Source organism: Triticum aestivum, chromosome 6A (genome assembly GCF_018294505.1).
Source record: "Triticum aestivum cultivar Chinese Spring chromosome 6A, IWGSC CS RefSeq v2.1, whole genome shotgun sequence".
NCBI lineage: Eukaryota > Viridiplantae > Streptophyta > Magnoliopsida > Poales > Poaceae > Triticum > Triticum aestivum.
The window spans coordinates 39,503,566-39,518,184 of record NC_057809.1 but is presented as its reverse complement, the minus strand read 5'-3'; the positions used below and the strand labels follow the sequence as shown (position 1 = coordinate 39,518,184).

The window sequence follows — 14,619 nt, the reverse complement described above, 5'->3', positions numbered from 1 at the left end:
AATTTGGCTAAATTTTAGGAGGACAATTCAGGATGCGATGGCCTAGTTAGACGCACCAACGGCCGGACGACCACAACGCATGCCAGTTTCAAATCCAGACATCCATTTGAGGTCCATGTACCCAAAGCCCCTGCTTCGAGCAAAGGGGCCTGCAGCATGTAGTGGCATCCGCCCAATTTAAGTGATAAGATCACTAGCCTTTTTTGGTTTTGAACACATTGTAAATTTGTAAATTAGAGAAATGTAAGTTATAAAGCTCCATACTTCAGAATAAGGCATTTTTTATTTTTATAAGAGTTGTTTATGAGAAATGTTTGGTTAATGGGATTTCCTTAAAAAAGAAGTTAATAGGGCTTCATATAAGGAATGATCGGACACATTTCTCCTCGTAGAAAGGATGTAACCAACAAATTCGGTACAGTTCAGAAATTATTTGCTTCAAAGTTAACCGCCACTGTTCGTCTGAACAGATCTAATCCGGCATTGTCCGGCCAGTCCCAAACCACAATCCGTATTATGGTTACACTGGCCCCAAAAGCATAGTTGGCCTGCTTTTGGCCGGTTCACCCAGAATGATGAGAATCAAACATTTCCACAAACTCTCTCAGGATCTTAAACCTATTTTGTTTAGGAGTTCCAATTCTCAGAATTCTGAGAGATCAGCCAAAAGAACTGGGCCTGAATCTCAATCTATAGCTACCGGTGATCATTAAGATGATATAAATCCCCTGTCACCTCATACAGCCAACCAATTGAAACTATAGTAGAAAAATGTCCAGATTAGATGCATCTAAGGATTTTCATGTGGAGCTGTCCGAAGAATCGACAAAAATAACAAAGATGATTCTACAGGGCCTCAGAGATCTTGGTGGTTGTGGTCATCAGACGGGGCTTATTGCCCCATCAAGAGTAGCAAATATTTTGATAACATCACTGGCTCCAAGAAAAACAAGAACAAGCACCGCAAAAACAACCAGATGGTAGATCGTACGATTTGAGTCAGAAGTAGCTGGTTAAAGATCTCATATTTATATTATCAATGGGAATCCGAATGATTTTCTTCTTCATCCTCACCATACGATTGGACATAGCACCAAAACAAATCAAGAAAGCAGAGAAAATTCTCTAGAAAACCGATACAGAGAGATGGCTTATGGCATGACCTTAGGTCAGAAGTAGCTGGTTTAAGATCTCACATTTGTTAACACAAATCAATGGGAATCCGAATGATTTTATTCGTCACACCTAGCCACGCCATTGGTCGAAATAACACTACAAACATAGGCGGAGAGATGCAGTACCAAAAGAATATTATTTGCAGAGAAATTTATCTGCTTTGTCACCGGCAAATCCTGGATGAACAGAGGACGGCCGGAGCTTAAAAAGCAGACGGGGAGAGCTAGGAAAGTGCTCTCCCCTCCGGTTCGATCTCGCCTAAGGATAGATTCCTCGCCGCAGATTGGCAGCGAACAATTGCAATTTTAGGCCAAGAACAGACGAACGAGACAGGAAAAGCAGATCAACGTCGGAGAGGAATAAACGATGAAGCACGGCAAATGAAAATCAAGAAGGCTCAAAACGAGGAACAAACCCTAGATCGGGGACGGGAGTGATGAGATTGGCTGCCGGCGGCGGTGGAAGAAAGGGAGTTCGGGGATCCGGTATTTGTAGCCGTCCTGGCTGGTTGCTGTTGTGGGTACTAACGGGCTAGGGTTTGGACTCGTGGTGGATGTGTACATGGCCTACGGCCCATGAAAGGCTGGACCGAGGTTGGTGGCCCGTGACGATCCAGAAATGCGAGTATCCGATTCAGGTTCTGTTGGGCTTGACATGGGTATCAATATTATGAGGTCTCAAAAAACAACTATCAACCCCTCAAAAAAAACTATCAATATTATGTCAAACTCAAAAGAAAAAAAAACTAACAATATTATGTTGTCTCAAAGAAAAATCTATCAATATTATTGACCCTCAAAAAACAAAGCTATCAATATTGTCATACAAACGCTTAAGTTTAGATCCCTCTCATCATCGATAATCATGTTGTGCAGAATTACACACACAATCATGATATTTGAGACGGATTTCTTATGTCAGAAAAACAATGACAAAACCGAGCTTGCAACACACCAAATGCCTTCTCAATATTCTTTCGGCATGCTTCTTGTGCTTGGAGATAAATAGTTTGCTTCTTGCTTTTTTGGCTACTGATGGTTTCATAAATGTTGACCATGAAGGAAGGATAGATATCACCGACAAAATAATACCCTATGATATAGTCATGTTCATTAATAATGTAGTTGCAAGCCGGAGCATCTCCACTAGCAAGCCGAACAAAAAGATGTTATATCTACAATACAATTACATCTTTAAGAGAACCCGGTAATCCAAAGAAAGCAATGCCAAATCCAAGTCGTGTGGAGCCACAGCCTCGAGTACAATAGTGGGATCACGTTTATAGCCGTAGGGCAGTTCTTCCACCTCCAATGCATGCAATCCACACCCCCAAGCATGCCTGGCCATCCTATTGCTTCATTCATCGTCATCAACTTCTTTGTGTCCTCCTCATTGGGAGCTCGGAGATACTCGGGACCAAAAACCCGGATCAAAACCTTAGCAAACACCCACACGCATTTGAGCGCGGTATCTTCTCCAACGCAAAGATATTCATCAGTATAATCAACCAGAATGCCATATGCTTTCACTCTCGTTGTCGCCAAATCTTTTCGTATTAACTAAACCCAAGCAAACTGGCGCCATTCCTCCAGCGAGTGAAAAAACACAATTTTGCTTGCAAACTTCTACAATGCGAACAAAAAAGAGATCTATGCCTTCGATAACACCTATGGAAGAGGTGAGCCAGATAAGTTGGTACTACCTCATCAAAGTAATCTTTCATGAACATGGTATGGTTGGGATCTAAGTTGCATGAATTGTAAAGATGGCCAATTGTCGATCCTTGGCGCTTTCTCTTCTTGCCGGCCTCAATTTTTTGGACGAGATGCAATGAGACGAGGTGATCGACATCGTCGTCAAATAGCATATCCTCTATGTCAGAATCAGCCGACTCGAACGATGACGACAACCTCTAATAATTATTCATCTAAAAAATAAATACGCAATTTAATCTAACATATCAGTCGTCACCTAAAATCAAAACAGACCAAAACCACTAGAGATATTACCTTCCGCTGGTAGCAAATTCACACAACCGAGCTCTCTTCCCCACCAGCGGCCAATAGCAAATCCGCCGCCCCTACTTCCCCACAGCCCCAAAACCGCAGCGCCGACTGCGAGACGAATCTGCGGCTCAATCTGCTTCCAACCTTCTATTTTTCAAGCTTTTGAAGCCCACTTTATGTACTGTTCGGCCCCTTAGCAAGATAAAGTGTGGCCCCACTCACTTTGGGCCCCCATTGAACTTTAGGGCTGGGTCCGCTCCGGCACATATACATGGAGGAGTTTAAAACATTAAAAAATGCACTGCTTCCAAACCGAGAGTCCAAATCAATATCCATTTTATTTTGATACTATCAAAATCCATTTTCACAGTTGTGTTTCTCATGATGGGATGTTCGGAACTAGGTCCCTTACGGGCATATTCCACCAATTATTTTTGAAAAGTGACTCAAAAAAATCAAGTTTTGTGGTATGAACATGCTTTTCTAGCTTGGGCCAATAAGTTGAGACTTTTTTTGTTGCAAAACATGTTCCTAGTCGTATAGTGGCTTGTGTATCATCAAAATACCCACTATAATCCGTCTTTTTCTATTTGGAGACTATGCGCCGATATTTTTAGGAAAACAAGTGTGTATCTTTTTCATTGTCATGTGGCCTGATTTTCTCTCACAAACTTGTAGTTTGACCATCCATAATGAATATTATGTGCAAAAGAGGACAAGTTCATGTATATAGTTGCTCAAGTTTTGGTAAAAAAAAGGTTCTTACACTATTAGTGCATACATGCCTTCAAATTTGCACAGAATATATTCAATTATATGGAAGCAACCGTATAAATAGAAACTTGCTTTTTTGGCCCAACAATAATTCATAACTAGATGGCCGACTTATCATTTTGTGACATGAAAGCATGTATGTAATACAAACTTGCTTATCACGACATAGTGTTGTTTGTTCCAAACATTACGATTTGTGCCATCCAAATTATAAAGGTGGGTTTTAGTGGTAATTTTATGATACATAAGTGAGTACATATTAGAAACTTTTTATTCAAAATAATCCATAATTTATTGGTAGAAAAATTGTTTTGAAAATTACTTTGAATAAAAAGTTTCTAATAAAAAATGTTCATATGAGAAGCTTATACATTTCGTGCTAGTAAAATTGTTTTGAGAAATTATTCATTGAAAAGTGCCCATATGGGATCTAGTTTGAAGATCTCATTGCGAGGAAGACAACGGTGAAAGCAGATTTTGATTTGGACAATTGGTTTGGAAGTACTGTAATGAGTTTTTGAAATATAAGAATAGGTTTATGTGAGTTGACATCAGCTGATTCATGTGTAGTTGGAAGAATACGATTACTCAGTGTTTATGCGATGTAAAAACAGTCTAAACCCACCATCACCTCTCTGCCTTGGGCTCCGCCAAGTGGATTCTTGTCTCAATTTGAAGCGAGACAGCGCACATGCACTTTATGGCATTTGGGTTTTAATATTTTGACATTAGGGTTTAAAGTAAACCCTAAGAATATCCTTGGGATCAAAATGGTCTTTGAGGAAATTTATGGTTCCAGGGGACAGAGCTTGCCAATTTACCAAAAGGCCATTCAGCAAAAATCCAAAGAAAATCCAAGAAAGTGAATTCACTCAAAAAGAAAAGGCTAGGTAGATTCACATGTCAAATTTCATCAAGTGATATTTGGTCTGTAACAACTGTCCAGCCCGCGATCAACATTGGCACTAGCTTCTTTCAAAATTAGGAGGCAGTGCATAAATCAGTCCCTGAAGCATGATCTTTGCGTAACCTGACAGCATTTGCCTTCTTCCAATCTTCTGCAGCCTTCTTGACAAATACATCCAATTTGGACAATAAGAAGTACTTCTCTGAGTTGAGAGCAATAACATCTTCGTAGACAACCAAGACATCAATCTTAGAAAAGATTATATCATATCCAGATGCATGGGCCTTCATCTTTGCATATTCGCCATGTAAGAAAATCTGAAAGGAAAACACTTTAGATCATTGCTAAAAAGATAACTTCCAGCATGCACATACTCGAAAGACATCTAAAAATACCATGATTTACCTTATCAGGGCGGTAAACTCTATACGATGCTCCAGGGTAACAGATCATCTTCAGAGCTGTTGCTAATTGGATTAGAATCCAATTCTCAGTGTCAATGCCAGCTTCAATCATAAAATCCTTAAGAAGAAGGCGCAAGAACTTTAAATGTTCTTTTTCACGCAATTCGATTTGATGCAAGCGATGAGCTTCCTTAATAATAGAGTCATTAACCTGGATAAAGAGGAGCATTTGCTTTAAGTGAAAGAAACATAAAGGTTAAAATTTTCTAGAAGTTGGTACATCGCTGAATAAAACAAACTGAGGTTCTCAAATTTCAACTTAGAGTATGGTGTGTCTATAAAAAACTTCAATCATTGACAATAAAGTGTTGTAAGCACACAATAAGTCAGGAAAGACTAGCATTGCATAACCAGAGTAGGTTTATTGATGCTTGCTATAGAAGCTGAAAACAGAAGGAAAGAAAATAAAGTACTACTAACATTGAGAAGGGAGAATACCACTTGTGAGAAATAAGGAAGGACAAGAGGTAAGCTCACCGTCTCAAGCTTGCAAGTAATGTCATGTTGATGTAAGTACAACGTTAAATCTTGAGTAGGATCTGATAGTCTTTTAGGCGACAAAGTATGCATGGGCTTCTTCTGACTGCAAATTATCATCTCACAATCCGGAACATCAACATGCAGATTATTCCCTGAAAAGTCAAATCGTGATCAATATATTGTTCACCCAGACAAGCAACAAGAAAGCTTATAAAGTTATACTAACCAGGTTCATTTCAATTATTCCTTTATATTCAGCATTCCCTACAACTAATTTCTTCCCATAACCACACAACTCGGTGAGCCTCTTGGCCAGGTGATCGTCAATAGCATTGTTAGCTATGTCAACTCGGGAGGGCACCGTCTCATTTCGTATGAATTCTTTCAGACTCTGAGAAATAAGAACACAAGAGAATCAAAAAGCTTGTCAAATACAGTATAACGCAAGTGTCTAAATCATGAAAGGAGGCAGGATCATTGATGAAAAAATGGGAGCGTTACTAACAAGCGGTGGCAAGCATTCTCAAAAGTCCTGTAGAAAAAGCAGAGTAATCGATTAGTTGATCTTGATTTTTCATTGATGACAGCCAAAGCATAAGGAGCATCTTGCAAGGAAAAAACAAGAACCTTTGCTGGATCATTGAGGTAGTCCCCATCAAAAGAGAAAATTGCGATGCCAGAGGCGCTTCATATAGCAGCATAATAGCCATGTCTCCTGTCGGGAAACCAATTAAAGCACGCATGGGATTCATCTGACTCCAAATTATGACCTCACAATCCGGAACATCAACATAAAGACAGGGTATTCTCTGAAAAAGCAGGTGGTGGTCAGTACTGTTCACCCAGAAAGAAGCAACAAGAAAGCTTACAAAGTACACTAACCAGGTTCATTTCAATTATTCTTTTATATTCAGCACTTCCCACAACTAATTTGTTCTCAGAACCACACAGTTCGGTGAGCCTCTTGGCTAGGTGATCGTCAATGGCGTTATTAGCTATGTCAATGGGGCAGGGCACCGTCTCATTTTGTACGAGTTCTTTCAGACCCTGAGAAATAAACATAGAAGGGATTTAAACATCTTGTCAGAGATAATGCAAGTGTCTAAATCATGAAAGGAAGCAGGGTAATGTAGTAGCAGTGCATCAATCATAAAGTATAGTGTTGCTTAAGCCATCATATGTATATAATTCTCTCGGTAATGCTCTCGAATGTTCATGCATAGAGCTAGATGTTAGCATTCTGTCATTCTTGGTAGGAGTACCATGTCAGAGCTCATTCATCCCTAGCTAGGAAGATCTAACCACTTCGTAGAGCTTTATGCATAGAAGTAGACACTCAGGTTTCAACCGACGCTGATTGATCTTTTAAGGATCTGTTAGCAAATGTCTGGCCATTGAAGGCAGTGCACCATGGCACCAAAACAGAGCATCTGAACATGGTAACGAGGAAAGTCTCCAAACTAGGAAAAAGTTGTTGTCGACCAGCTTGATTCGATTCTGAACCAGTTCAACAACAAAATAACTAGTGCCGAGGAATGAGTTAACGTTTTATAGCCCACCCACTCGTAGCAACAGAAATTGACAATGGACACTGACTGACAGTGAATTTTGTAAAGCACTGCTCTGTTCGAGCTGGTAGCAAGAAGCGTAAGGAAATAGAGTATGACAAAAACAGTAAGAAAGAAAATGTGAGCGTTACTAACAAGCCGTGGCATGCATGCCCAAAAGTCCTGTAGAAAAAGCAGAGAGAAATCGATCAGAACTTAAGGAGCATCAGCAACGAAAAACAAGTACCTTGGCTGGATTGTGGAGGCAGGCCCCGTCATCAAAGGAGAAAATCGCGATGCCAGAGGGTGCTGGGGGGGGGGGGGGGGGGGGGGGGTTGGCTCACCTGCTCTGCAACGCGTGGCCGAGGCAAAACTCTGGCGCCCGCGCCGCCGCGAGAGAGATATCTGGCTGTGGGTATAACTCTGTGGACAAACTGGAAACCCTCTTTGCAGTCTCTCCACGGCCTGTTCGGAGTCGGACTGAGCCCCCATCTAGTCCTGCCAAAAATATTGGCATGATCAATTGGCAAGCGATGGTTGCTTGGATTGTAGCCATGGTAGTGCCTCTAAAAAAAGGCCATGGTAGTATATTTACCATAATTTGGACAATATCATAGCCTTCCATTTTGTTTCAAACCAAAAGACCTACCAGAAGTTCAGATTTTGGATTAAAATTTACAATTGTATATGCAGAGATCAATCAGCGCTAATAAAGAGATTGCCAAACGGTGCTTGTTCATCAGCACCAAAAAAAGGATCAATCAGCTTCAATGGTACTAACAAAAGGGCCCGTGCGTTGCAACTGTAGAAAAAAAATATAATCTTCAATAGCCATGATCACATTTTGCTGCATCACCGATATACACTAGCACTTCCAATTTCGTGAAATCATGATCATTTTTTTGAACTCGTGAACATATTTGAAACCGTGAACATTTTTCAAATTCAAGAACACTTATACAAATTTTCAAACATTTTCTAAAATCAAGAACATTTTTTGAATTCATGAACATTTATACTATTTGCAAACTTTCTAAAAAATTGTGAACATTATTTTTAACAATTTTCTTGAATCGGCAAACATTTGTAAAATGGATGAACATTGCTTTGGAAACTGGGGGAATAATTTTGAAATTCATGAATATTAACAATTTTTTTGATTTAACAAACATTTTTTGAAATGCATGATCATTTTTTGAATCAGCGAACATTTATGAATGATAAACTATTTTATAAGTCACGAGATGTTTTTGAATTTTTAGGATTTCTTTCCATTCATGAACATTTTTTTAAATTGGCGAATTTTGTTCTGTTTCATTAACTTTTTTAATACAAAAACTTTTTAAAAAATCATGAATTTTTTTGATTTCCAAAACATTTTTTGAATAAGCAAACATTTTATATAAAATCACAAACATTTTTTAATCCACAATCATTTTATTTCAAAATTCTCATTTTTTTTATTTGTGGAACTTTTTTAAGTCCTAATTTATTCAGAGTAGAAAAAACAAAAATGGAAAATAAATAATTTTTTATCACTTATAGATGGCATTGGTTGGCAGTATTTTATAACATTTGAGGCAATTTTGATGACGTACCGGAAGAAGCAATAGCCCCTTTATTATTAGGTATAGAGGTATAGATATAGATTAGCTACTTCACATGCGTGTGAACAAATAGCATAGAGAATCGAAAAATAATAATCGGGAAATCGTTCACTTCCGGCTGACCCTGCGATCAGCGTGGATCTGACCCTCGCGCCGCATCGCCACATGCACATGTGGCCCACAAGCCGCCCCACCCTCCATCCTTATCCCCTCGTGAGTATCTCTTTCTTCTCTAACGATCCTCATGTTCAACATCTCACTCAGATGTGAACTTTAGATCGAAGTCAACAACAGCAAAAACATTCTGACTTGTGTAGTACTTTCTCACCTTGTATGTTGCAAATTGTGACCTTGGCATTCAACAATGACATGAGTATCATCTATTGCCTCAATACAATTCTGAAATGGCATTACAAGATGATGTTATAACTATAACAGAACAATACAAGCATGTCAGGCCATGAACTATATACTGTCAGTGCTCACCTTGAGATATGGATACCATCTTGAGCTAATGCGAATCTTGTTAGGAGTCCGGCCGGTTGGTGATCGTCTATCCTTTAAGTTCCCCAACAGCATACAACACTTGACACTGGCCTGAAGTATCTGAAAATGGTCTCCATTAATCTCCTGAATGTATTGTGGATAACCATGAACCTTCAGTTATGACCGACAAAATAGAGGAACATAGCAACTTGCTTTCCACACTGATGTGGATGCTATCTTGTAGCTGCCATTGCTTCTGAAGGTCTGCACAAGCCTTGTGAAAGGTGCTCTTTTCATTCGAAGCATCCACAGGGCCTCTGTAATTGCTGTTGTAGATGTAATTCAAATTCGCTATCCTTTCATGATCCCAGGTTAACATTGAAGCATAGCGAATGACAGGCTTGTCATCAAGATGAACAACTCTCTTGTGGATCAAGGTGAACCATGCCTAAATCACAACTATTAGTGATGCTGCCTGAACTATCAGCTTCCTGCGTTCGTTTTAGGCGACATCGATGGTGTGGTGAGTAATGGGGAAGCCAATTCTACACCTTGCCTAACAGCCTAACAACCAACCTAACATAGAAGGGAGGTGTTCCATGTTGCTTACCGGCTTCGGAGACCACGACAAGGCGAAGGGGTCATGGCTGAGTCGAGGACGACCAGATGGTGGCCAAGAGGAAGGGGAGAAGCAGCTCTTGCTGCTGCTGGAGAGTGCTGTCGCCGCCTCTGCTTACGCTAGGAACAGAGGAAGTGCTCGTCCTAAGGCTAATGGTGACCGAGTAAATGGGGCGAAGATGCTACATTTCGCGCCATCCAGCCTTGGCCGATTTCCATCGCCCGCCGTCTTCACTCAATTTCCCCCTTGCACCGTAGCGAGCGCGCTACCTCCCTTTTTCACCGCACTCAACCGGGCTCACTCTGGGCTTCGTGCCAATGTGAGCAAGGCCTCCCTGTTTGCAACCAAATACGTTTTGTTTTTTTTTGCCCAACTCGGTATGGTTGCAGGTAATGCAGGCAACCAAACACATCATAGATCATGCATAGTGCTGGTACCAGGGCCCTAAAAATGCAATCCTTAGGAGCTTTCCTATGGTACTTACCCTATTCTATTTCATATGATTTTTTTCATGAGGTCTGACCCCTTGCGATATCCTATGATTTCCCAATGCTGCCATCAAACACTAACTTGTGCCAATTCCTAAGATCTCCAAATCAATGGGATTCAAGTGCGCGGGACATACCGATCCTCCATTTTCCCCATTTTCCCTGTCATATGAATCGAAGGAGCACCAAGAGGCCATTCGGTTGCTCAAAAAGAGACAATGACATTCATAACGAATTAGGAAACAGAATCATGTGAAGTAAAAACATTGCACCTCAGCGGCGCAGAAGTCGCCAAATGCATTTATTATTAGGGTATCACAAGGGAAGCAATAACACTTTCAAGTCTCAGGCTTTCGCACTGGCACTCTGGAAGCTACAGCCTTTGCCAAAGAAAATTAGCGCACACCCTCAATGGTGCCAGAGCTGAAGTAAACCGCAGATCTTTCAATGGGAGAATGTCAAGGGTGAGTGTGGTCAGAGGAAAATGCCATCTCTTTCGCCGATCCAGCCGTGCCGCTCTTCTTGCTATGTTGAGACCACGACGGTGCCCTCAGGAAGAGCAGGGATGTGCACAACGGGAGTATGCGATTTTAATGGCATGTCGGAGCCGGTAACCTTCTTCTCCGTCGACCTGCTCAGCACCTTCCTCACCTCATCCGCAAGCACAATAATCGACTCGTCTTCATGGCCTGAACAAATCCACATAGCACAATTTGTAAGGGATTGATGATATGACTCAAGTGCAGTTTTGTTCTGCTAATATGCAAGGAGGACAGATAACCAGAACAAACTACTACTGACAACTAAACTGTCGTGCCTTGGAATGTAAACAGAATGGACAGATGAGGAACAAGTGCATCCTACATGCTTGATCAAATAACATGAGTGCAAATAGACGGGTGACAACATGAGAAACAATTCCTTACTTATATTGGACAGTGCCTTCTCCATTGAGAATAGGTAGTCCCTATTATATCCATTAGGGCCGCTGGCTGTAGCAATTTGCCTGTTTTGTAAACAAGACAATTGGAAAGGAATTCAGAAATGCTCTTAGTGAAGCAGAGTATTCATGAAAGAGGATCGAAGGGTTCAACAGCCCACCTTGCCATATCCTCCAAAGCAGCAGGGCCAAGATAGTACTTGTTGCCAACAGGATCAGGAGTGGATACGAAACTGTGCATTGACCAAGTGAGTTTGGCGAGTCACATGGAATGTGAACAAAAATTAATAGTAGAGTTCGACCCTTACACTAATACATCCGTCACAGCTGGTTCCAGAGAATTTCCATCCTAAACAGTGGAGTTCAACAAGAGAAAATGAGAGTACTGAAGAAAAAAGAAAGAGAAATATGTCAACATATTCGCCTTGCATTTATACCTTGTAGAAATCCACAGAGATCTTCTGGTCATACTCGCATTCTCTTCTCTCCAAGTACTGTGGAAATTCATACATTATCAATTTAATTCTAGCATGATAAATCCAATCTTTCTTCCAGGCGAATAAACAAGAAATAAAATCACTGCACCTGCATTGCTTCTCGTTCTTTTTCTAGACCACCTTTGACACAATAAGCAATTCCCCACTGTAAAAGACATGAGCTGTAAATGTAAATACCATAGCCCATAGAAATAAGGAAACCAAAAGATAGAGCAATGTCATGGCATTCAAGAAACCATATCAATATTGGATAATGAACAAAAGTAAATCTTTATGGCGATGGTGCAGTGGTAACAATATTATACATATCCCCTTTTTTTTGGAAAAGGATATCCCCATTTTGGTGAATAGAACTGCTAATACAGCGGATATACTTGAGTACTGGATAATAAATAAAGTACCATCTTTACGCCATGGGTGTAGTTGTAACAGCATTATGCACTTTGGCCTACTCATTTGGCGAATAGAACTTCTAATGCAGTGAATCTACTTTGGGCATGTCTACAAACACTTGCACATGAATCAGATTTAAACATTCAGCATTAAAGTGGATTGGTGAGGAACCAGCCAATATTAGGGTAAGTTTGCAAGGAGGATAAGACGAAACAAGACTCAGGGAATATCAAGTTTTCATGCTTGGACAGAAATGGAGCAAAATCATTGACAATGAAGAACAAATGAGAAAGAAGATAGGATGCATTTGGATTGAGCCCAAGGTTGTCCTCTTTCCCATGATTTGGCCAAGGTTAGCAAAACAAATGAACTAGGAGTGGGCAAAGACGGATTGAAATGGCCAAGAATTGGCAACCATGCAAACAGAAGACACTCTGTTCTGAGTCCTGACCAAAGAATTTATAAGGTAAATATTTTGTCAACAATCCAAACAAAACCACGTTATAACTGGAAGTGTGATAGGTATTGTAAGTAATATGACCCTATAGCAAAGGGCATATATTTCTCTGCAATAAACGAAGCCCTGCGAAACAAGCATGAAGCCACACAAGCATGTTAAAGGTGCAACAAGTCTCAGAAATGTCGCCTATTGTTGGCCATGGCAACACTCCTAGAGAACAGTATTATATAGTGCCCACAGAGTAATGCAGCATCATGTGCTGTAGGTATTTGATTCATGCTGCAGTCAACTTACGCATATGGCTTCATCTTCGGATTCAAGGGTGCAGGTCCTGGCCGGATGCTGTGGTGTGCCTCTATGGTCAATGCAAGCTGCGGAGAAAGAAAAGAGTTGAGATGTGAAATCTTCAGACCAATAAGTACAGCTACAGGTTCAGATTAGCTTCCAAACCAAGCATACCGAGATTAAACGTTCGCTTGTAGCCCTTGATGAATCCCAGGATCTTCTCGTCGAAGTCGAATCCGGGGTTCCAGATCAGGGACCCATACCCGAATACCCACAGCACCATCCTGCTGATGTTCGTTTTTTCCCCTGAAGACGACACAACAAACTGAGCCGGGGATCACGCCAAATCAAAGAAGCCATTCCCCCGAGCTGGAACTGTCATGTCAACATCGCCGGCCCCCAAATCAAAATCCCCAAAAAGAAAGCAGGGGTAGGTGGATTCAGTTCAGGAAATCACCTGGCCGGAGGAGGGGCACCGGAGAGAATGCCGCGGGTGGGGTCGGCGGCGCGGGAGGGAGGAGCAGGATGGGGATTTGACTCTCCTCTTGCCTCGCCCGCGTCTCCTCTCCTCCGCCGGCGGTCTTCTCCCCGGGACGGACGGGCGGATAGGGGTTTCGGGTCGGAGAGGAGGGGGAGAAGACGGTGGCGGTGGTGGGGGAGCACTTATACCGAGAGAGGAGGGGAGAGGATAGTCGTGGGCTCGTTTGGGGATTAGGGTCACGGGCGGTGGGCGGCACGTGAGGCCGCGCGCGCGTGGCAGTCGCTCCCGCCGTGGCCGGCGGAGGGTCCGACGGTTTCTTGGTGCGGTGTACGTCGCGTCAGCGGGCGGGCACGGGGATGGGCATGGGCGCGATGCCGACGCGGCTGCTTGCGGGTGGCAAGGGTTTTATTAGCGGGGACCGACGGATGGGATGGACCTGGACGGGTTAATGGGACGAGGAGGGGTACACATGGCCAGGTTCAATGAACCGAAATCCATTTTTTGTCACCAAAACTGGTTTGGAGTCAAAGCAACATAAATCACCAAAGCTTCCGCAAATACCCCTAAAGAAACCCAAAGCTTCCGCAAATGCGTAAATCCGCCGGTTTAGACATTTTTAGGCCTTCAATGCGCGTCATCAAATCAAGTTAGGCCGGTCCAGACGTCTGAAATATCGTAGCTTGGCCTTAAATCGAGTGACGTTATGAGGAGTTCGAACGACCGCCACGTCAGACTTCGATGCCCGAACTGACCCATAAACCCTATTCACTTCATTGTAGGACACACATCGTGATTTACTCTGGCTGATAGGCCGCCCGCCTATTCGCATTCATGTCGGCGTGGCAATTGAGAAGTCCACGGCTTTACGGTCGGTCCTCCTCCTCGCAAAGCCTATCCACACACTCCTCTCTCTCAAACACACACACACACCTACATTGCATGCCTCACAAACCCTAGGCAGCGATAGGAGCAAGAAGACGGGCGTTGAGAACACCCGACATGGTGGTTG

The 14,619-nt window shown here is 42.0% G+C and overlaps 1 protein-coding gene and 3 non-coding genes across 7 annotated transcripts; all 4 read right to left on the bottom strand.

Moving 5' to 3' along the window:
- Positions 1–852: 852 nt before the first annotated feature.
- On the bottom strand, positions 853–939 carry LOC123132729 (small nucleolar RNA SNORD24). The gene has a single exon (XR_006465000.1). It is a non-coding gene; the product is annotated as a small nucleolar RNA SNORD24 (small nucleolar RNA).
- Positions 940–994: 55 nt separating this feature from the next.
- On the bottom strand, positions 995–1,074 carry LOC123132782 (small nucleolar RNA R12). The gene has a single exon (XR_006465046.1). It is a non-coding gene; the product is annotated as a small nucleolar RNA R12 (small nucleolar RNA).
- Positions 1,075–1,164: 90 nt separating this feature from the next.
- Positions 1,165–1,249, bottom strand: LOC123132783 (small nucleolar RNA R12). The gene has a single exon (XR_006465047.1). It is a non-coding gene; the product is annotated as a small nucleolar RNA R12 (small nucleolar RNA).
- Positions 1,250–10,807: 9,558 nt separating this feature from the next.
- Positions 10,808–13,941, bottom strand: LOC123131885 (gamma-glutamylcyclotransferase 2-2). Of its 4 annotated transcripts, none has more exons than XM_044551591.1 (9): positions 13,587–13,941; positions 13,304–13,454; positions 13,139–13,215; positions 12,080–12,136; positions 11,932–11,988; positions 11,803–11,843; positions 11,656–11,727; positions 11,481–11,560; positions 10,808–11,243 (listed from the first exon to the last, which is right to left on the bottom strand). In XM_044551591.1, the coding sequence occupies exons 2-9, from the start codon at positions 13,410–13,412 to the stop codon at positions 11,080–11,082; spliced, it is 657 nt and encodes a 218-aa protein (XP_044407526.1). In that variant the 5' UTR covers positions 13,413–13,454; positions 13,587–13,941; the 3' UTR covers positions 10,808–11,079. The 4 variants fall into 4 exon arrangements, with proteins under 4 accessions (XP_044407526.1, XP_044407524.1, XP_044407525.1 ...); XM_044551589.1 differs by having other exon boundaries at positions 13,304–13,416; positions 13,587–13,940; XM_044551590.1 differs by having other exon boundaries at positions 13,304–13,413; positions 13,587–13,940.
- Between the last annotated feature and the right edge of the window lie 678 nt (positions 13,942–14,619).

Bases quoted from the DNA above. Each gene is read 5' to 3' on its own strand.
- LOC123131885 (XM_044551591.1), bottom strand. From the start codon at position 13,412: ATGGTGCTGTGGGTATTCGGGTATGGGTCCCTGATCTGGAACCCCGGA. The intron at 11,844-11,931 runs GTATAAATGCAA...TCCACTGTTTAG, and splicing joins TCTCTGTGGATTTCTACAAG to GATGGAAATTCTCTGGAACC. The intron at 11,728-11,802 runs GTAAGGGTCGAA...GTCAATGCACAG, and splicing joins GCTGTGACGGATGTATTAGT to TTTCGTATCCACTCCTGATC.